We start from the raw sequence: 21,717 nt of genomic DNA on the forward strand, positions 1-21,717 counted from the left end.
AGTTCTTGACTCGCAACGACCTCGGGCGGGACTCTCCTCAAGAACTACCACGAATCCCAGGTGTTGCGCGGTCCTAGTGACGCCATCAGAACGCGCAAGGGTCCAGGTTGGGGGAGGATTAGAGTCCAAGAGTCCTGTCTCAGCAGCTGGCTTAAAGCGCTGGAAACTGCAAATCCCAGATTGCTCCTCGGAGAGGCGAGCTGCTCTTCCAGACCGTACCCCCACCTCTAGCAGATAAGTTTACCCGGCTGCTCAACTGGTTTAACCAGCAGAGAGTGCGACTACGCTTCCCAGCATGCATCTAGAGAGAGCTGACCCAAACAATGGGAGAAGACAAGTAGAGGTGGAGGGAAAAGGATGAGTGAGGTGCTGCTGGGCAGAGGCGGCACTGAAAGTGAGGTAGCCCTTCGCAGACAACACCAAGAGGGCTCCATACAAAAAAGGAGCCTTAGTTTCATGAAACTGAAATTGCAGAGCCTCATCCATCGCTGGTCAAACTTTTAGAAAGTGCCAGACGTTGTTCTGAACCTTGGTATCTCAGCCGAGAGTTACTGGATTCCATCAGAGCGGTATAAGTGTTGTGGAAAGAGTCAAAGGACCGCTTTTCTGAGTTTAGCTTTATGGACAATTAGCTGTGACTTGTAGTGATATATTTGTAATCTAAGAAATAAAGCTTGGCTGAAGATCAGAGGACAGAGCCAGCCACAGAGTTAGCCACAGAGGTCAGGCAGTAGTGTCACACACCTTTAATCCTAGCACTTGGGAGGCAAAGGCAGAAATCCCTTTGGATCTCTTAATTCAAGGCCACGCTGGGCTTCAAGAGATTAATCCAGTCTAAAAAAGAAACAGAGCCAGGCAGTGGTGGCACACACTTTTAATTCCAGCACTTGGGATCACGCACCTTTAATCCCAGCACTAGGGAGGTTGAAGCAGAAAGTGATATGGCTGGGCAGAGAAACGAATATAAGGCGGGAGGAGACAGGAATGCATTCTCCTGCAGACGCTCTGTCAGGCTGAGGAGTTGGTGAGGTAAGAGGTAGTAGCTGTGGCTTGCTCTGCCTCTCTGATCTTTCAGCCTTCACCCTGATATCTGGCTCTGGGTTTTTTATTATAAGACCATTTAGGATTCGTGCAACAGTGACTTGTCCTGTTTCATTTCCTTTGAGTCTTACTGTCTAAAATCTCTGACAGACTTGGTGTTAGGTACATTGTAAACTCTAGATTTGTAGCTTCAAAAACAATGTAACTCTTTTTTGACCCTTGTTACCTCTCCAGGCTCCTGTCCACTGGTGCCTTATTATTGATGACACTGGAGGAAGCAAAAGAAACCATTACTTCCCTTGAGTGCACTCTCCGAAAGTGAGCCCCTTTTCCTCTACATTTCCCCAAGCTAAATAGAAATTAGGCTTGAAGGTCAGCAGCTTCAGACCCCGCTTCCTGTGTCTTTGCTAGCACACTAATTTTGAGAGAGAAAGCATCACCCAAGATTTTAAAGGATAGTAAAGATTAGAAAGGGGAAGAAGGGAGGGGGATGCTTTGTTGAAGCCCACTAAGGGAAGCCTGTCTTGTCCTGGTAAAAGGCTGTTTCTTATAGACTCCCCCTTTAATTCCTTTTAATCTGCTGTTACATTGTTTGTACTTTAAAGAGTAGACCATAAGTTCTAACTTCGGCCCTGGGTAGAAACAAGACTTTCTGAACTGACAGGAATATTATAGATTACTATATAAGCGGGAGGCTTTTTGGTAATGAACAAAAATGTACTATTGCCTTTTCCTTTAAGAGTTAATCCAAAGACTGGAGAGATGGCTCAGCTGTTAAGAGCACTTGCAGAGAATCATGGTTTGATTCCTAGCACCCACACCAGGTGACTCCAAACTGCCTGTGAACAGTTCCGGGATATCTGGTGCCCTCTTCTGGCCTTTGCAGGCATTTGCACACACATGGTGAACACAGAGAGGAGGGGGTACACACATGCAATACACACACACACACACACACACACACACACACACACACACACACACACACGGGGTGGGGAGGGGGTAATCCAAATGGACCTGTCAATCACCTAGACAGGAAAATGCTGCTCAGGAAGCTGTTCCAGAAACTAAAACATAGTAGAAAACCCGTCTAACCATTGTCCCCTCCTACCCCTTGAGAAATGTTTTTCTGGGGCCTGGAGAGATGGCTCAGCAGTTAAGAGCTCTGGCTGTTCTTCCAGAGGTCCTGAGTTCAATTCCCAGCAACCACATGGTAGCTCACAACCATCCATAATGAGATCTGGCACCCTCTTCTGGCCTGCAGGTAGAACACTGTATACATAATAAATAAATACATCTTTAAAAAAAGAGAGAGAGAAATGTTTTTCCTTTACAGTGTTCCTTTTTGTTTTGTTTTGTTTTTTTGAGACGGTTTCTCTGTGTAGCTTTTGGAGCCTGTCCTGGATCTCGCTCTATAGACCAGGCTGGCCTCAAACTCACAGAGATTGCCTGCCTCTGCCTCCTGAGTGCTGGGATTAAAGGCGTGGGCCACCATCACCTGGCAAGAAATGGTCTACTAGTTCTTATATGTCACTTAAACACTGTTGAGCATGTTCCTAGAATAATCTCCACCAGTTGAGTAGTACTATTGGCACCTTACACAATTGAAATAAGCATATACAGACTTCAAAGTAGCAAGAAAACTTTATTCAAAGGCCAAGTAATAGTACAGACCAGAAATATACTGCCACTCTTGACCACAGGGCACATGAGTGAGAATGCACTCAAGGGTCCTGATTACGGTTTGGGGCTTCCTTTTATGCAGTCTAAGGGAAAGAGAGGCTGGTTACTAAGGGGTGTAATAAAAGTGGTTCTCTATTTTGACAGACTGGTTTGAGTTACATAAGTTTTTTGTTTGTTTGTTTGTTTTTTGGCTTTTCGAGGCAGGGTTTCTTTGTGTAGCTTTGCGCCTTTCCTGGAACTCACTTGGTAGACCAGGCTGGCCTCGAACTCACAGAGATCTGCCTGGCTCTGCCTCCCGAGTGCTGGGATTAAAGGTGTGCGCCACCACCGCCTGGCCTTTTTTTTTTCCTTTTTCCATGCATCTGATTTTAATCATGTGCAATCCCAAATACGTGTAGGCATAAAATGATAATAGAGGATTCTCCCCTAAAACTTCAAAGGGCACAGTTTCTCTTATTGCACATGCACCCAAAACCAGTTTAGGCCAGATTATTCCATCTCTCTTGGGGCATTATCTCGAGGTCACTGAGAGAAGAAACTTATTTCATTGTTTAAAGTTGGTATATCTACAAACCGATACAGAGGAGGTGGCCCAGATTTCCAAAAGGACGCTGGGTGCACTGTTGGGAGAGATGTCTGTGTGCATAGTACAGGCAGGTGGGAGTCCCAGATTGCCAAGTGAATTGTTAGAAAAGTGAATGGTCCAAACTAAGTGGAGTTTGAAGCTGCTGAGCTGTTCTCTATGCTTGCCTGTCTCATTACTAATTAAGCTCACGTCAGTACTCAGAAGTTATTCCTTGACTCCTGAGGAAGCTTTTAAGGAGCCTCACTTAAGCCTTGCTAAGAAGAGCATACATCAGCTACAAAAGAGAGTTTTACTGTCACGTTCCACACATGTATATAGCATATGTCATCATTCATCTTCACTACTTTTTCTTGTCCTACCTCTTAACTCCTTCTGCCTTCATGCTTTGTTTGTTTGTTTGCATAGTTGTTGTTTTTTTTTGGTTTTTCGAGGCAGGGTTTCTCTGTGTAGCTTTGCGCCTTTCCTGGATTCCGCTCTGTAGCCCAGGCTGGCCTCAAACTCACAGAGATCCGCCTGGCTCTGCCTCCCAAGTGCTGGGATTAAAGGCGTGTGCCACCACTGCCCAGCCTTGTTTGCATGTTTGTGCCATGCTAAGGACTGAACTGAGGGCCCTGTGCCTGCTTCACACGTGTCTACCACTGAGCTTCAATCCCAGTGCGTGCACACCCACATATACACACAACTCGTGATGATCCTTGTACCTCAGCTTCCAAAGTAGATAAGATGACTGAGATTATGAACCTGTGTTACCAGGATGTTTTTCAGGGTCTCATGTAGCCCAAACCTTAAACTCTGTGTAGCTCAGCATGACCTTGAACTTGTGATTCTCCTGTACCTCCTGAGTGCTAGGGTTATGGGCATGAGCCACCATGCCCACGTTTATATGTACTGGATATCAAACCCAGGGTTCAATGCTTACTAAACAAGCCTCTATTAACTGAGTCATCTCCAGCCCTCCTCTCTTTTTAAATTTAGATTTTAATACATGAGAAAACATTAAATAGTTGAGTCTGGCTTATTTTGCTTAACATTATTTCCACCTCCACCCTTTTCTTACAAATAACACAACTGTATTCTTCTTTAAGGCTGAGTAATACTCCATTGTGGGAATATATTCCATTTTGTTTATCCATTTGGCCTCTGATAAGACAGGTATTGATAGGCAGATTTCATAGATTGGCTACTGTGGATACTTCTAGTAAACCTAGGTATGCAGTTTGCCCAGGAGTGATCTACTAAGATCATATGGTAGTTCTGTTTTCAGATTTTTGAGGAACTTCCATATCGATTTCCCGGTGGTTGGTCTAATTTACATTCCTACCAACACTGTGTAAGTGTATAAAGGTGTGTCTCACCCTGTATACATCTCACTCTTTCCTTGATGGCATTTATTTCTCTTTCTTTTTGGATTTTCAGGACTGGGTTTCTCTACATAGCCTTGGCTGTCCTGGAACTCAATCTGTAGACCAGGCTAGCTTCAGACTCAAGAGATCGCCTGCCTCTTCCTCCTGAGTGCTGAGATTAAAGGTGATGTCATCACTACCTGGCTTTATTTTTGTTTTCATTCTTTTTTTTGTTTTGTTTGTTTGTTTTTTTGAGACAGGGTCTCCCTGTGTAGCCCTAGCTGTCCTGGAACTCATTCAGTAGACTATTTTTGTTTTGTTTTTGTTTTTTTGTTTGTTTGTTTGGTTTTTCGAGACAGGGTTTCTCTGTGTAGTTTTGGTGCCTGAGACAGGGTTTCTCTGTGTAGTTTTGGTGCCTGTCCTGGATCTCACTCTGTAAACCAGGCTGGCCTCGAACTCACAGAGATCCACCTGGCTCTGCCTCCCGAGTGCTGGGATTAAAGGCATGCGCCACCACCGCCCAGCTATTTTTGTTTTCTTGATGGTAGTTACTCTGACTGTGGTGGAATGGAATCTCATCTCAGTGTGGTTTGGTTTGCATTTCCCTGAGGGCTAAAGAAGATGCACATTGTTTTCATGTATTTATTGGGCATTTGTACTTCCTTTGAGGCTGTCTGTTGAGTGCACTTGCCTATTCATTGATAAGACTATTTGTTCCTTTGATGTTTAATTATTTCAGTTCTTTAATATATTCCATCTTGTGTCAGACAAATAACTGGCAAAAGTTCTCTCCCATTTTGCTGGCTCTCCCTTCGTTCTGGTAATGATTTCCTTTGCTGTGCTGATGCGTCTTAATGTGGTGTGATCTCACCTGTTAGCTTTTGCCACTGTTTCCTGAGCTATGAAGAAAGAACTTTTGAAAAAATAAGCAAACCATGACATCCAGGTGCTAAGTGCCTTAAAAGAAGTGACTTCTGTGCACCACTGTAATACCAAGGAGGCGGGCTGTCACTTGGCACAACATAATCAGGCACATACTCTTTTATTCAAACCCAGCTTTCCCATTCAGAGCTTGACCTTGGGCAAAGTGCATACTTTCCTCTGTGGAGTGACAATGATGGTAGTACAGTATTTACCTCATCTTGGTTAGAAAGATTAAATTAGTCAAATTCCTAGGTTTCTGTTGGCCAATTAAGTTCCATTAGTCTTATGTCCTGCTGTCCTGTGGCTTGTAGAAAGAATACTTGTCTAAGGATAATGTGCTGTGAGGCGGTAGTGACGCACGCCTTTAATCCCAGCACTCGGGAGGCAGAGCCAGGTGAGTTTGAGGCCAAGGCTGGTCTACAGAGAGAGATCCAGGACAGGCACTAAAACTACACAAAGAAACCCTGTTTTCAAAAACCAAAAACCAAAAACCAAAAAAAAAAAAAAAAAAGGATAATATGCTTTGCTATTTATTTAATGTTATTAATAAACACAGAACATCTAGTATGAGCAAAAGCTAAGTGACTAAAAAAACCCTCTGTATGAAGCAAAGGAGCTATTTATGACTGTGGGTCAAAATCATTTCACCCAGGGAGCAGGGAAGATGTCTCCTCTCACTCAGCGAAGTGTCTGCCACATAAACACAGGGCCCTGTGTTTGGATTCCTAACACTCCGGTAAAAAGCTGGGGACAGTAGTACTCACGTGTAACTCCAGTAGGGGGGAAGTGAAGACAGACAGACCTTTGGGACTCCCTGGCCAGCCAGTCTACCTGAGCTTAATAAAGAGACCCTGCCTCTAAAAGTGAAGTGCAGACTGATTGAGGAAGACACCCTCTGTCCACCTCAGGCCTCCACATGCATAGGCACTCTGTACACACATCTGCATAGACACACACATACGTGTACCACACACATATACACAACCCCTCACCCAGGAACCTAAGCCTCCTGGCAGCCCTGTCTACAACTTATCTCCTCTCTCTCAGCCTTACTTGACATAGTGGTCACAAGCAAGTAAGAGGTTCCAAGAGAATAATATTTATTTAATTTATTACGCTATTTTTTATCATCATATTTAATTTCCCCAGCAAATTCTGAGGTGGATGTTGTTACCACTGTTACCATTCTACACACAAGCTCAGATACCGTGCTTTTTAGAAAAAACACAAAATAAAAAAAACAGCCAAACAAAAAAAAACAAAACAAAGCCCACAGCTACTTAGAGCCAGTACAAGAATTTAAGGCTGGAATCTTCTGGTTCTCTACCATCAGGTACCATCAGTGTAGCCAATCACAGTTGTGATGTCCTATGAGTAAACAGTTGATAGGCAGAGTCTTCTTCAGCACAGTTAGTGTCTTAGTGTCTTGCTAACCGCTTGGATATTTTGTCATTCCCGCCCAGAGCTCAGATCATGGGCATGGAAAAGTGCTGGGGATGAGAGGGGAAATGAAGGCTAAATCAGTGCAGCAAGAACTGGTTACTGGTTCACATTTGTCCTGGTTAGTTTTTTTTGTCAACTTGACACAAGCTGGGGTTATCTGGAAAGAGGGAGCCTCAGGCAAGAAAATGTCTCCATCATATTGGCCTGTAGGTAAGTCTGTGGGGGCATTTTCTTGATTAGTGATTGATGTAGGAGATCCCAGCCCACTGTGGGTGGTGCTATTCCCTAGGCAGGTGATCCTGAGTTGTATGATAAAGCAGGCTGAGCAAGCCATGGGAGTAAGCCAGTAAGCAGCCTTCCTCCATGACCTCTGCATCAGCTCCTTCCTGCAGGTTCCTGCCTTGGCTTCCACTGATGATAGACTTTGGCCTATAATCCAAATAAACCCTTTCCTCTCCCAAGTTGCTTTTGGTCATAGTGTTTTATCACAGCAACAGAAAGCAAGTTAGCACAAAATTCAAGGCCAGCATGGGCCATACAGTGAGCCCTTGTCTAAAAACATAAAAAACTAATAGAAAAATATGAAGAAACTGAGACCCAAGGAAGGATATGTCTTGTCCAGTATTACCTAAGAAGTTAGTAACTAAGGAGGGTCTGGAACTATAGCATCAAGTATCTTAGTATCTATAAGTAGCTATGGTGGTTCATGTTGGTTATCAATTTGACAGAATCTACAATAACCTACGAGACAAACATACTGTGAGGGATTGTGTGGGGTAGGCTTAGTGATGTGGGAAGACCCTCCCTAAAGTAGGTGGCAGTGTTCCTTGAGCTTGGGTCCCGAAGGCCAGAAAAGGAGAAAGCTGGCTGAAGACTGCATTCAACCCCCGCTGCTTCCTGACTGCAGGTGCAGTGTGATCAGCAGCCTGGAGCTCCTGCCGCCATAGTGGACTCTACACTGGAACAGTGAACCAAAAGAAACCGTTTCTACCCATAAGATGCCTTTGCTCTGAGTATTTATCATAGCAACAGGAAACGTGACTAATGCAGGAGATGCAAGGTCCCTGAAGTAGAGCTAGTCAGAATTAAGACAGCCTATAAACTGAGCTCAGTGTGGTGGTACAGATAGTGGTCCCAGCACTTGTAAGACTTGGGCAGGAAGAGGGCTGTGATTTCAAAACCAGCCTGGTCTCAAGGAAACAAAACATGGATAGGATTTCAAAGTTTGCATATGGAAAAATGTAGAATATCGCTTCAATGTCTTTTCACATTGATTACATGTTGAACTGATATCGTAGTTATATCTTGTAGTAGTTTGAATGTGGTTGGCCCCATAATCTCATAGGGAGTGAGTGGCACTACTAGGAGGTGTGGCTTTGTTGAGTGGGTATGGACTTGTTGGAGGAAGTGTGTCACTGTGGGGGCGGGCTTTGAGGTTTCCTATGCTCAGGATATTGCCCTGTGTCTCAGTCAACTTCTTGTTGCCTGCAAGATGTAAGATTCTCAGCTCCGGCACCACATCTGACTGCATGCTGCCATGCTCCCCATCATGATGATAGTGGACTGAACCTCTGAAACTGTAATCGAGCCACCCCAATTAAATGTTTCCTTTATAAGAGTTGCCATGTTTGCCGGGTGGTGGTGGCGCACGCCTTTAATCCCAGCACTCGGGAGGCAGAGGCAGGCGGATCTCTGTGAGTTCGAGGCCAGCCTGGTCTACAAAGCAAGTTCCAGGAAAGGCGCAAAGCTACACAGAGAAACCCTGTCTCGAAAAACCAAAAAAATAAAAAAATAAAAAATAAAAAAATAAAAAAAGAGTTGCCATGGTCATAGTGTCTCTTCACAGCAATAAAAGCCCTAAGACATATCTAATACAATAAAATATTAAAGTTAATTCTACTTGTTCCTTTTACTTTTAGTGATTGTGGCAATGGCCAGGTATGATGGTACACGATTGTGATCCTAGCATTGAAGAGACAGGGGCAAGTGGATCTCTATGAGTTCAAGGTCATGACATATGGTCAGACTTTGTGTCAAAAATAAAACAATACAAAATTATAATTTCTTGACCATAACAGAAAAAGAAGTAAAAGGAAACATTGTGTAATTAAATAATATTTCAGTATTGTGGCTGCATTCCTGCTGAGCTCCAGGCTTGGCTCCAGAGAGCAGCACCTAGCCCTAATCCTTCCTTTGTTTAACCACACCTTTCTTTTCTCTTATCGCCCTATGTGAATCTTGTCTGAGAGTCAAGGATCAGAGAGTCTCCCAAGGATCAAAGGCCTATGAAAAACTTGGTTCAGGAAACCCAGAAAACTGTGGTACCTGAGAAATCAAGGAATTTGCACCTGGCATTTTATCTCTGGGAGCTCCTATCAGGTTGCTTGGAAGGTACGGAAATTAACTGACTAAACTGTAATTAGAAATAAAAATGCCCTATGCAAAGGGATAGTGCTTCAGTCCTTCGAGGCTGGACCCTCCTGCAGCCATGAAAGGCTAGATTCATTCTTAAGATGCCTCTGAGTCTTCTTTCCATGGATCCGCATGAACCCACATACTCGTGTCGTGACACACAGTTACACAGTATGCTCAAAAAAGAAGAGAATATCATGAATGTGACAGCACAAATGTATTCTGAACACTGACATGCATCTCTATAAATGATAAAGTTCTCCAAAATGGTAACTTAGTACATCCCAAGCCTGACAGTCTTCCATCCATGTGAGATGTTTCTTAAGAATTTAGCACAGGGCTGGAGAAATGGTTCTGTGGTTAAGAGCACTTGCTGTTCTTCCAGAGGACCCAGGTTCTTCTCCCAGCACCCACCTGGCTGTATACAACATCTGTAACTCCAGTTCTAAATGATGTGATGTCCTCTCCTGGCGTCCTCTATTACTGGACATGTGGTACACAGACGTACATGCAGGCAAAACAAAACAAAGACAAAACCCCAACAACCATGCACAAAAAATAAATCTTAAAGAATTGAGCACATGTTACAAATTCTGCAGAATTGGTTCTCTTTATTTGGGGGTGGGGGGTGGGGGTTGGAGACAAGGTTTCTCTGTGTAACAGCCCTGGCTGTCCTGGAACTTGATTTGTAGATCAGGCTGGCCTCAAACTAACAGATCTGCCTGCCTCTGAGTGCTGAGATTAAAGGCTTGTGCCACCACCACTCAACTAGAATTGGGTCTTTTTTAAAGCAGGGATGCAAGGATAAGAATATTGTAACTACTTTTTCCTCACAAGAATGTTCAGGACATTTAAAGCTATGTGGGATCAGGACGGCTTCAAATATTAGACACCTTCTTACAATGTACAAAACATCACACATACACACATACCCCGGTATCATTTGGCAACAAAATTGTCCCTGTACGTTTCCAAACTGCTCTCTAGGTGTGGTGCTGTTCTTGGGAGCCCACTGCCATCTTTTTCTGCTAACTCACCTTGGGCTGTTCTGCACTTGGCTCTAGCTGCCCCGGCCTTAGTCAATCTCCTTCCTTTCTCAGGGCCTTCCTGTGCTCTCTTCTTTGCCTGGAAAATTCTGCTTGATGTCTGGATGAATCTTGCTGAAACTTGGGATCTCAGTACGTCCACATCCCAATCTAATTTAATTCTTCCTGCTCTGTTTTCCCTCTTAATTCTATACTTAAAAAATAAATTTGTAAAATAAATAAATAAATTTGTGTTTGTGTGGGTGTAAACACACACGCGCGCAACAAGTCACAATCGTGTGGATGTCAGAGGACAGCTTGATAGAGTCAGTTCTCTCCTTTGACCAGGCATGGAACTCAGGTCGTCAGTCTTGGTGGCAAGCACCAGCACATGGTGAGTCATCTGACCGGTTCTTAATTCCGTTCTTTTCTGCCTTGAGACTTACCGTATTTGTGTTAGTGTCTACGGCCTGTCTCCAGCAATTCTCACCACCTTAGAGCTACAGCGTGAGTCTGAGGCATCTTTCTTTAAAGCTATCAGGCTTGAGCTGAAGTGAGGGATGATCTCTGGTCCAGTCGGGACTCACCCGCCTTGGTGTTAGGAGCCACAGCCTCCCAAACGAGCGGTGCAGCAGCAACCATAGAGAGCGCAAGGCGGGAGCGAGGGGCCCGGATGTGGTCACCATAGAGACGGGTGACTGACAGGCAGCGGAAGAGGAAGCCCAGGGAAGGCTAGGCTGTGAGGTGGCAGCGACTGCAGAGCTGAGCTCCTCGGCCCGCAACGGGGTGGGCTCTTGGTCTCGTCACCCGCGAGGCGGCCCCATCTCCGCCCCGGCTTGCCGTGGGGATCGGGTGTCCCTGACGGCCTGATCGGCCTGAGCACCCACTTGGTCCTGCTCTCCGCCGCGACCTCCTTCCTCCGCCGGGGCTCCCAGAGCAAACCAGCTGGACGCCGGGCCTCCTCCTCTGCAGTCGCGGGACGTAGGCGATTCATTTCTGACTCCAGACGACCGGCTAGGATTCGCTTTGGGTCTTCTTCTGAGGGCTGGCACAGGGCTGTGGTTGCCAAGGGACCTAGTAGGGCACTGGCTGGCGCAGGCGCGGGTCCTATTGGAAGGTGGTGAGCCCCTGCTGGCCTTCCCAGACCCCAGTGTTTCTCAGACTGCTGCTGTTCTCCCGGGTTGCTTTATTTTGTAACCTAGTTACATCAATAGTGCCTATAATTTGTGTCTTGTTGCTCTTAGGAAGGTGGACAGCAGTGGGCTGAGTGGGACGGCCTGCAAAATGGCTCCGTCAGCCATTGCGCTCCTCTGAGAGGCCAGCTGTGCTGAGTCACTGTGGCTGTCCACCTCATTTAGGTGGGCAGATGGGTGTGCACCATGCATGGCTAATGATCTTATGTGACAAGGAGGGGGTTCCTAGAACCTGTGGGTTTCTATGACACTCAGGCACAGGGTGGAAGGAGGCTCTGACCCCTTCCTCTAGTGTTAGCCTGCAGCAGTAGAGTCAAGAGTCCCTTCTTGGGCCTGAGCAGACATGGTGGGCCATGATACCTACAGGACAGGGCAGGGTGGCTGAGGTGGGGCCCTTTGGTTGGGCTGTTGTTTGGATGGTGCATGCGCTTGTCTCTGACTCCTGCTTCATCAGGTGCTTTTTGAATTAGGCCCATGCTTCAGATGGATGTAACCCCTTTGGGGGTTCCGTTTGGCAGTATTGCACTTCCTTTCCTCTTTCTACCGGACTGCAGACTGCGATCCCAGCAGTGAGTGGCACTGTCCACATAGACATTAGTATTTTGTTGAGGGGTGTATCAGCACCATGGCCACTGAAGACCAGGCTTAGGGAGTTGGGAAGACTTTGTGGGGGATGCTGGGCCTGGAAGCCAGCACACTTTGCTCCTTACTCTGTTGCTGACCTCATTGACCTCAGGTTCCCTGGTCAAAACTGTGGGGCTCTTGCTGGCCTGGTGCCCCTCAACCTATTGATCCTTGAGACCGTGCCCTGGGGCACCCCACGTCAAGGCCTGCCACCATGCGACTGAGCTCCCTGCTGGCTCTGCTGCGACCAGCACTCCCCCTCATCTTGGGGCTGTCTCTGGGATGCAGCCTGAGCCTTCTGCGGGTTTCCTGGATCCAGGGTGAGGGAGAAGATCCCTGTGTAGAGGCTGTGGGGAAGCCAGGAGGGCCACAGAATCCAGACTCAAAAACTGGGCTGGACCAAAGCGATGAAGACTTCAAACCCAGGATTGTGCCCTACTACAGGGATCCTAACAAGCCCTACAAGAAGGTGCTCAGGTGAGGGTGATGTGTGCATAGCACCCACCCACCCCCCTACCCCCATCCCCCCACCCCCCACCCCAGCACTGATGCTCATTCCGGAGCTATTGGCTGCTGTGTTTGCATTGCTGCTCAGTGGTGTTTTCCCAGAAGCACTTGTTTCCTGTCTCAGTTTGCTCCTAGTTCATCCCTCCCCAGATCTGAGTGTCTCGCCCATTGGTGTTAATGTTCACTGTTCTTGAACAGAGCCGTACTTGCACTAACCCCCTGAATAGACCTGAGCAGACCCTGCCCCCACCCACTAGTCCATCATCACCTGCTTAGTGGACACTCACACAGTAGCTGGTCAGTAGTGATGAGAGAGTTCTCTTGCCTTTCTCAGCCCCAGCGCTTTCATTCTTAGGGATATATGTTCTGGGCAAGCTGGTGATGCTCCCTTAATGGCTCAGGAGGTGACCCCTTATCCTCTGATCTCTCCACAGGACTCGGTATATTCAGACAGAGCTGGGCTCTCGTGAGCGCTTGCTGGTAGCTGTCCTGACTTCCCGTGCCACACTGTCCACCCTGGCCGTCGCTGTTAACCGTACAGTGGCACATCACTTCCCTCGATTGCTCTACTACACAGGGCAGCGAGGGGCCCGGGCTCCTGCAGGGATGCAGGTGGTGTCTCATGGAGATGAGCGGCCTGCCTGGCTCATGTCCGAGACCCTGCGCCACCTTCACACACACTTTGGGGCTGACTATGACTGGTTCTTCATCATGCAGGATGACACATATGTGCAGGCCCCCCGATTGGCAGCTCTTGCTGGCCACCTTAGCATCAACCAAGACCTGTACTTGGGCCGTGCCGAGGAATTCATTGGTGCAGGCGAGCAGGCCCGGTACTGCCATGGGGGCTTTGGCTACCTGCTGTCACGGAGTCTCCTGTTGCGCTTGCGGCCACATCTGGATGGCTGCAGAGGAGACATTCTCAGTGCCCGGCCTGATGAATGGCTTGGCCGCTGCCTCATCGACACTCTGGGCATCGGCTGTGTCTCACAGCACCAGGTGACAGCCCCTTCAAGGCAGTCCCAGTCCCCCAAAGGTTGGCAGTGACTGAATGATTGCTGTCCAAACTGATTTCTCGAGACCATCCTCTTGTCCTTCCCAGATGCCAGCCTGCCCCTTCAGCTCTCCCTTGCTCACCTTACAGCACTGGGGCCATCAAAAGTGCGTATCCTTAGGGACCCCTAAAGCCAGAAAGGTGCCTAAACTCACCAGCCCCAGCCCCACCCCCACCGTTTTCCACATCCAGTGTGCATCACAGTTCAGGACAATGTGAAAATGTTCTAGAGTTGGCCATCCCCAAAGTGGAAAGCCCAGAGGTCCCTCTACTACCCTAGAGAAGGTGGAGCAATCCCAGCAGCAGGCCATCTGGGAGGTTCTTCTATGACTGTATTTTCATTGAGCTGTGGGGTTCTTGGGGGCAGAGGACGTCCTTGGTTGTCTGTTTGCTTTCTCATTTCCAAAATGTGGGCATTGGAAGTAGGAATGGAGGCTGGGGAGCCGTGCATTTCTGTCACTCGAAAGTAGCAGCAGTGATAGGTGTGAATGCTAAGGAGGGCCGTGGGGGCTGTAGGTGTAACAGCTTACACGTGCAGCATTGACTGTCTGATTGGTCTCTAGGGGCAACAGTATCGCTCCTTCGAACTGGCCAAGAATAGGGACCCTGAGAAGGAAGGGAGCTCTGCTTTCCTGAGTGCCTTCGCCGTTCACCCTGTCTCCGAGGGTACCCTCATGTACCGGCTCCACAGACGCTTCAGTGCTCTGGAGTTGGAGCGGGCTTACAGTGAGATAGAACAACTGCAGGTGAGCTGTGCCTGAGGGCCGTGGCTGGGAGTGCACAGGGAGCCTGAGGAGCCGGGCTTACAGGAGAGTTGGGGCTGGGCTAGCGGGGTAGAAAGAGGCTAACTTCCTAAATTTAAAACAACCACAGGGACAAGGGACCCTAGGGTCCAGGACATTGTAAAGTAAGCTCTGGGCTGACTCCCACCAAATGTGTAGGTAAACTCCCAAGAGCTCACTTAAACGCCTCTACAGTAGTGCTTTCCTCTGAGACAGCAGCCCACAAAGTCCCAAGCTTCTAGAATTGTCCTAAAAGGTCCGAAAGGTAGAAGAAGGGGATTCTGTGGTGTGAGGGTCTCCAGAGGTGGGGTAGAGATAGAAACAAAGGTCTGATCATGACGAGGATGTATGTGAGTCCTGTGGGCATGAGAGTGGAAGTGTGTTGAGATCTCCTGGCAGCAGCTGTGTTAGGGGGTATTACCCATCTCCCTTCTGCACTTTAGATGAAGACTGTTCTGGGCAAGGGAAGAGGTGGTTAGCCGGGACTCTGCTGCCTGGGCACCTGGAGCCGGGTGGGATCTTAAAAGCAGCACTAATGTTGGGTGCATTTCCTCCACCCCAGGCTCAGATCCGGAACCTGACAGTGCTGACTCCCGAGGGCAAGGCAGGGCTGAGCTGGCCTGTCGGGCTTCCAGCCCCTTTCACTCCACACTCTCGCTTCGAGGTGCTGGGCTGGGACTACTTCACAGAGCAGCACACCTTCGCCTGTCCAGATGGCGCTCCCAAATGCCCGCTGCAGGGGGCTAGCAGAGCAGACGTAGGCGACGCTGTGGACACTGCTCTGGAGCAGCTCAATCGGCGCTATCAGCCCCGCCTGCGCTTCCAGAAGCAGCGACTGCTCAATGGCTACCGGCGCTTTGACCCCGCGAGGGGCATGGAGTACACTCTGGATTTGCTTCTTGAAGCTGTGACTCAGCGAGGGCACCGACGCGCCCTGGCCCGCAGAGTCAGCCTGCTGCGGCCGCTGAGCAGGGTGGAAATCCTGCCTATGCCCTATGTCACGGAGGCCACCCGGGTGCAGCTCGTGCTGCCACTCCTGACGGCTGAGGCTCCGGCTGCCCTGGCTTTCCTTGAGGCCTTTGCTGCCAGTGTTCTGGAGCCTCGAGAACATGCATTGCTCACCCTGTTGTTGGTGTATGGACCCCGGGAAGGCCGCGGGGGCCCCGACCCTTTTCTTGGGGTGAAGGCTGCAGCAGCTGAGTTAGAACGACGGTACCCTGGGGCGAGGCTGGCCTGGCTTGCTGTGCGAGCAGAGGCCCCTTCCCAGGTGCGGCTTATGGATGTCATCTCCAAAAAACACCCCGTGGACACACTGTTCTTCCTTACCACCGTGTGGACAAGACCTGGGTCGGAAGTCCTCAACCGCTGCCGTATGAATGCCATCTCTGGCTGGCAGGCCTTCTTTCCAGTCCACTTTCAAGAATTCAACCCTGTCCTGTCACCACAGAGATCCCCCCAAGGGGGCCCTGGGGCTGGCCCCGATCCCCCATCCCCTGGTGTGGACCCTTCTCGGGGGGCTCCAGTCGGGGGCAGATTTGACCGACAGGCATCGGCAGAGGGCTGCTTCTACAATGCTGACTACCTGGCCGCCCGTGCCCGGCTGGCTGGCGAACTGGCAGGCCAGGAAGAGGAGGAAGCCCTGGAGGGGCTGGAGGTGATGGATGTTTTCCTCCGGTTCTCAGGGCTCCACCTCTTTCGAGCCGTAGAGCCAGGGCTGGTGCAGAAGTTCTCCCTGCGGGACTGTAGCCCCCGGCTCAGTGAGGAACTGTACCACCGCTGTCGCCTCAGCAACCTGGAGGGGCTGGGAGGCCGGAGCCAGCTGGCCATGGCTCTGTTTGAACAGGAGCAGGCCAACAGCACTTAGCTTCCCTACCGGTGTCTGCCATAGCCCCAGGAAGGGCAAGGCAGGGTGATGGACAGATGGAAGGCTTGTCACTGTATTTTTTTAAAAATAAGAAAATGTTATTAAAAGTATCTTCTGCCAAACTGTTTTTAGGTCTAGGGAGAGGGGTAAGGAGAATCTATGGGAGGATTGTGGAGAGTTTGTCTGCAGGATTCCACTGCCTTCCCCTTTTTCCCTCCCTTCCCAGTCCCCAATGACCACAAGACTGCTGTCTGATGAGTGAGCTTTAATCCAATCCTCCCCACTCCCCCCCCCACCCCAACCCCACAGCAGCAGGGGAGGGAGGCCAGAGTCCAGGGCCTGTGCTGGACAGTGTGGCTGGCTGGTCCACAGTGATGCTTGTTCACGGGCTCCTAGGTGTTGCGCACGACCAGCGATTGCTCCAGCTCCTGCCTGCGCTGCTGGATCTTTAGAGGAAGTGCGAGCAGGGGCAGGGTTACAGTGATCCTGGTGAGTGACCAGGGGGTACCCCTTCTTGGCACCCCTTCCCTGGAAGAGTCTGGGAGCCAGGAGACTACTGCATGGGGATGTAGGGTGGTGGACAGGGGTCAAGCATAGGCAGCAGCAAAGACTATTAGCAGGTGAGAAGCAAGGGTTCACTAGGATTGGAGGAGAGGGGAGCCTCCATTACCTTACAGTAGAAGTAGCGGCTGACGGCTTCCTGGGACCAGGGCTGGTGGTAGAACTCGGCCCGGCGTTCCTCTTCAGGGTTACCAGCCACATCCGTCATGACCTGCGAGGGAGCGCGGGTCTGTCCTGAGTTCCCCAGTACCTCACCTGCCTGGACTGCATGCCCATCTTTCCCTCCCCGGGTGCTTGTCTCGGTGTCAATGCTCTCTGAGCCCTCTCTTCACCTTGAGGTCTCGGCTCTGAGAGCGGAGCAGGTCTTGGACGTAGCCTTTGGGGTCTCTGGAGAAACTTAGCATGAAGTCCCTCTGGATCTTGAGCTGGTTTATGGACTCGATCGTCTCATGGATCTACAGGTAGAAAGACATGATTTCCACCCGACTGTGATGTGGGAGAGGAATGCAAGAGAAAGAAGGGGTGGGGGGTCTTGCTCTTGTGAAGGGCACCTTCGCAGAGCAGTGAGGGGAGGGGGTGGGCAGAGCTGAACTTGGAGTGAGGTCAGCTTCTCACAGCAGGGAAGGGCTGTGTGTTCCTCATGGCCTCCGTCAATGCTGTGGTCTGAGTGTTTTGTCCTTTCTCTTGGTTAATGTCCCACTCTAGTTCTGGGCTCAGGCCGCACCTTACTGTCCAGAGCACTGATCTCCTGCTGGTTGGCCGTGGACAGGAGAAAGCTGCTCATCTGCCCCTTCAGTGGCTCCTCTACCTCCACATCAATGTCATAGCATGCTGTCTTCTTCTGGTCTGATGGGTCCACGCTGCCAGAGAAGCCCAGCCTTTGATGTCCATGGTACACCCCACAGAAGGCCAGGGATAGGGCAGGGGTGGGTACAGGAGGAGGGTGGAGAAGGCAGGGAGGGCTTTCCCGGTCTGTGGAGGAAGCTAGGCCACCTCACCTGATGACGTGGTTGATAACAATTGGATCAGGGGGCAGCAGCAGGGCTGTGAGGCGCTGGGGAATCTCAGAGAACTTCAGACGGGGACAGTCAAAAATCTGAAGCAGGATTGTTGAGAGGGGGGTCATTTTTGGCGTGTGTGTAAAGAGACAGTAACTAATTCAGATCCCTTCATTCTGGAAGGACCACACGAAGCTGACAGCAAGTCAGATTACTGGGTGCTCATAGCAATGAGCCGGGCTGAAAGTGGAGAAACAGACATGGCTAAGGGGGAGGCTGGTGTGGGGCCCTAAGTATGCCTGTTTGGCTGTTAGTCCCTTCTACCACATTCCGTGAACAAGTTACTTAATACCTTGGGTCTCCGTGCCTTCATCTCTAGAATGGAGATATTAACAATCCCCATCTCATGGGTTGTCACGAAGATTAGATGAATTAGAATACAAAAATAAGTGTTTGGAATGGCATATGGTAAGTGCTCAATAAATTCCAACTACTATTTCTACTCAGGTTTATCTGCTGTGTTTATTTTAAAATACATTAATAGTAACACTCTACTTTGGTAGAATTTTGCCAGATCATTTTTGTAACAATCTGGTTTTCCTTAGCTGCCAGATACGTGTGATGGCACAGCTTTCTCCACCCCTCACATCAAAGACAGAACCAGAGGCAGAAAGAATAACAAAGTAAGGTACCCCAAGTCTAGACCCAGGACTGGGACCCCAGGGATCCCAACTCCAAGTACCAAGAAGATTACATTACAGGATGCTGTCTCCCACCAAGAGGGTCCCAGACATGCTTCCCTTGGGGAACAGCTAAATAGACTATAGAAGAGCCTGGACGAGCTCCAAGGCCATGACCTTGACCGTTCCTGGTATTCAGGAATTCAGCAAGAGAGCTGGCTACCTTTGAGGGGTGCAGCTGCTAGGTCACTATGCCTGCTCCCCAGATCCTGGGGCTTAGGACATCCATTACCTGCTGGAAATACTTGTCTCCATTGATGTATTCCTTGTCATGGGAATCCTGCAGCCGGTTGGTCTTCACATACTGCCATAGTGCCTGGACAATGGCTGAGCGGCTCTGTGTATGTAACCCCAGCAGCCGGGCTAATCGGGGGTCCAGTTTGAACTGGGGAGGCTGGGAAAAGGTTACCAGGACAATTAGATCAAAGGGCATGGGGCTTATGGTCCTTGGCAGTGTGCTCCTGGGAAAGATGGATAGGAAGGGAAACGGGGTCTTTGAGTGAAGGATAAAACCAACCTGATAGTCCAGCATAAGGAGCAGGGTACAGCGCACACTCAGGTCCCCTGGTCTCTTCACTTGGAACCCATCTGTCTCCTGGGTTGTGGGTGTCCGGTGCCACTGTCCAGGGGGAAGAGCTAGGTCACCCACAGACCCATCTGGATTAATGGGGCCTAGGGTTTTAGGATGGTCCTCAGTCCAGATCTGCAGCCTCTTCAGGGCCTTGGGTGAGCCGGAAGGGCAGAAGCAATCTGTCTTACCTCAACGAGGTGGTTGTCGGGGCCATAAAGGTCTTTGTCCAACTCAATGACCAAACTCTTGAAGAAGGAAGAGAACTTCCGCTTCTGCTTACTGGGCTGTGGGAAAGGGACAGGGACTGTGGGGGCAGAACAGGGACCATGGACACAGAATGGGCCAAGTTGGCAGCAGGCAAGTGGTATGCTCAGAGGCAGTCCTCTGTACCCAGACTGTTCCCAGGCCCACCCGCCCCAGCCAGGGTTGACTACCCAACTCCCAGTGCAGACATTTGGTTCTGTCCTTGACTCAGCCCATACCCACCCCAGGACACCTGGAGAGACCTGGGCCAGGACGTACATCATCCAAGAGCTTCCCCTCCACCCGCAGCTCCCAGGAGGCAATGCTGCCGTCAGAGTCTTCAGCATCGGGCTTCGCAGGGTTAAAAGTATTGGAGATATAAAGACGCAGCTTTCGCTTTTGCTGTAGAAATAAAGTGTAGCACAGGACCAGGGCTGTGTGCACCTACCCAGGGGTACCCTGCTTCCTCCTCCTGGACAGGGCACTTAGAGCCCTCTCCTACCCCCACACTAAGGCACCTTCATGGGCCTTTTCAGGGCCTCCTGGATGTCCACCCGCTTCCGCATGATGGTTTGATCCAGTTTCCTCTCAAATGCTAGGAGGTCCATGTAAGCCTGGGACTCAGGGACCAGCTCCCGAATCTGGAGGGGGGGGGGCAGAGTGGAAGCAGGGCTCAGTCAGTCTTGCAGGGCAGAATGCGTGCCCGTTCTGTGATCACAGGACACAAAGGGCATGTAGGGGAGCTGTCCGATTGATTTCAGGGTGTGGGATTCTGAGTGTGGATAGGACTTGTCCCCGGGACTCTATTATATAGCCTCATTGTGTGCGGATAAAGATTGCTTCTCCCTCCAGGAAAATCCATGCATCTCATCACCAGGGAAGGAGACAGGACGGGCAGCCCAGCAGGTGCAAGCGCCTCACCCTGTCACCTCCCTAAGATAGTTGGGAGGTACACCTGCTGCCCTCTCCCATGTCCAGGACTTCCTGCCATCTTCTGTTCCCTTCTTTGTCCCATGTGCCTTTATGCCTTGGGACCACTGACATTCAGCCCCCTCAACCTCAGGCCCCGTGTTCTGCTCCTTCTCCCTCCAGGGCTCTGCAGCTCCTTCCCTCAGTCCCACCCTGCCCGCTCCCATAGGGAGCCTCCTCACTTCTTAATGAGCTTCTAAAACAAAAAGAGAAAGTGACTAGGACGCTGAGCCCAAAGCATTGCTCCTGAGGGAGGAGGGGAGGGCGGAGCAGCAGAGGGTGGGGGCTGGCTGGGGGCTTCTGTGAAAGGCACTCACCCTTTGAGGGAGGATTTTGTCAGCCATCTTCCTCCTCTTGGCACTGTACATTTTTAAAAGAAAAAACCAGGTTACCATGGCGACAGATCTGGGAGTAACGAGGCCACCTGCTAAATTATCCCGACATCTCCGCCCGCCTGGCTGGGGTTCCCACAGCCTGCTTGTCTGCCCGTCTGAGGGCTATAACTGCGGTGTGGGGCTGGTACTTCTCTTGGAAAGCAGAATGACTGGTCCTTTCTCTGGCCTGGGACTCCTCCTCCCCAACACACACACACACACACACACACACACACACACACACACACACACACACACCTTATACCTCTCCACATATATCCTCAGAGCCAGAGGAATTCAGACTTAGGAGAAAACTAGCAAAAGAGGAGAGGCCGCCAAAAGATGACTGCAAAAACCGGGGAGGTGGGGAAGACAGGGGAGAGAAGACAGCTTCTGAAGACCCTCTTCTCCTGCCAAGCAGGAGACACATGCCCAAGAGTTCCTGAGCTCCAAGAAGGGGAGAGATGGCTCTTCCACGTGGTTCCTGGAGCCGTCATGGTGTGAAGCTGGTGGGACTTGGCACTCCCGCCGCTCTGGGTTTGGAAGGGACTGTTTAAGGGCAGGAGGTGCTTGTGGTCTTGGACCATTTGCCAACCAGGGGACACACCACATTCACAAGGACCCTGGAAATGGGCAGGAGTGTTCTGTGTGAGTGTGACTCAACACTGGAACCAAAGTGGCTGGACCTATGGGAGATAGCCCCTAGAATCCGGGTGCTTCTCAGTTTTAAAAGGAAAACCCAGAAAACCCTTGGGTGGCCAAGAGTGCACGCAGCCTAGA

The 21,717-nt window shown here is 49.9% G+C and overlaps 2 protein-coding genes and 1 long non-coding RNA gene across 7 annotated transcripts in view; 1 reads left to right on the forward strand and 2 right to left on the reverse strand.

The window, feature by feature from the left end:
* Positions 1-6,653: 6,653 nt before the first annotated feature.
* On the reverse strand, positions 6,654-11,039 carry LOC128098364 (uncharacterized). Its single transcript, XR_008214221.1, has 2 exons — positions 10,904-11,039; positions 6,654-7,067 (listed from the first exon to the last, which is right to left on the reverse strand). It is a non-coding gene; the product is annotated as an uncharacterized LOC128098364 (long non-coding RNA).
* A 165-nt stretch (positions 11,040-11,204) lies between these two features.
* On the forward strand, positions 11,205-16,603 carry Chpf2 (chondroitin polymerizing factor 2). Its single transcript, XM_052719371.1, has 4 exons — positions 11,205-12,751; positions 13,216-13,780; positions 14,399-14,581; positions 15,180-16,603. The coding sequence occupies exons 1-4, from the start codon at positions 12,489-12,491 to the stop codon at positions 16,479-16,481; spliced, it is 2,313 nt and encodes a 770-aa protein (XP_052575331.1). The 5' UTR covers positions 11,205-12,488; the 3' UTR covers positions 16,482-16,603.
* Positions 16,604-16,731: 128 nt separating this feature from the next.
* Smarcd3 (SWI/SNF related, matrix associated, actin dependent regulator of chromatin, subfamily d, member 3) overlaps positions 16,732-21,717 on the reverse strand; it is a 32,711-nt gene continuing 27,725 nt past the window's right edge. For 3 of the 5 annotated variants that reach the window (XM_052719375.1, XM_052719376.1, XM_052719372.1), the window contains 11 exons: positions 20,881-20,923; positions 20,113-20,235; positions 19,838-19,996; positions 19,540-19,635; positions 19,298-19,399; positions 19,013-19,174; positions 18,041-18,138; positions 17,767-17,902; positions 17,375-17,497; positions 17,152-17,253; positions 16,732-16,927 (listed from right to left, as the gene is read on the reverse strand). In XM_052719375.1, the coding sequence (XP_052575335.1) occupies positions 16,874-16,927; positions 17,152-17,253; positions 17,375-17,497; positions 17,767-17,902; positions 18,041-18,138; positions 19,013-19,174; positions 19,298-19,399; positions 19,540-19,635; positions 19,838-19,996; positions 20,113-20,235; positions 20,881-20,923 (1,198 nt within the window). In that variant the 3' untranslated portion in view covers positions 16,732-16,873. Of the gene's footprint in view, positions 16,928-17,151; positions 17,254-17,374; positions 17,498-17,766; positions 17,903-18,040; positions 18,139-19,012; positions 19,175-19,297; positions 19,400-19,539; positions 19,656-19,837; positions 19,997-20,112; positions 20,236-20,880; positions 20,924-21,717 lie in introns of all 5 variants that reach the window. The other 2 variants (XM_052719373.1, XM_052719374.1) reach the window with 2 other exon arrangements.

Source organism: Peromyscus californicus, unplaced genomic scaffold, assembly GCF_007827085.1.
Source record: "Peromyscus californicus insignis strain IS unplaced genomic scaffold, ASM782708v3 Scaffold_6__1_contigs__length_162567912, whole genome shotgun sequence".
NCBI lineage: Eukaryota > Metazoa > Chordata > Mammalia > Rodentia > Cricetidae > Peromyscus > Peromyscus californicus.

Coding starts and splice junctions, on each gene's coding strand:
- Chpf2 (XM_052719371.1), top strand. CDS start 12,489: ATGCGACTGAGCTCCCTGCTGGCTCTGCTGCGACCAGCACTCCCCCTC. Junction 12,752..13,215: donor CCCTACAAGAAGGTGCTCAG/GTGAGGGTGATG, acceptor ATCTCTCCACAG/GACTCGGTATATTCAGACAG. Junction 14,582..15,179: donor GTGAGATAGAACAACTGCAG/GTGAGCTGTGCC, acceptor CCTCCACCCCAG/GCTCAGATCCGGAACCTGAC.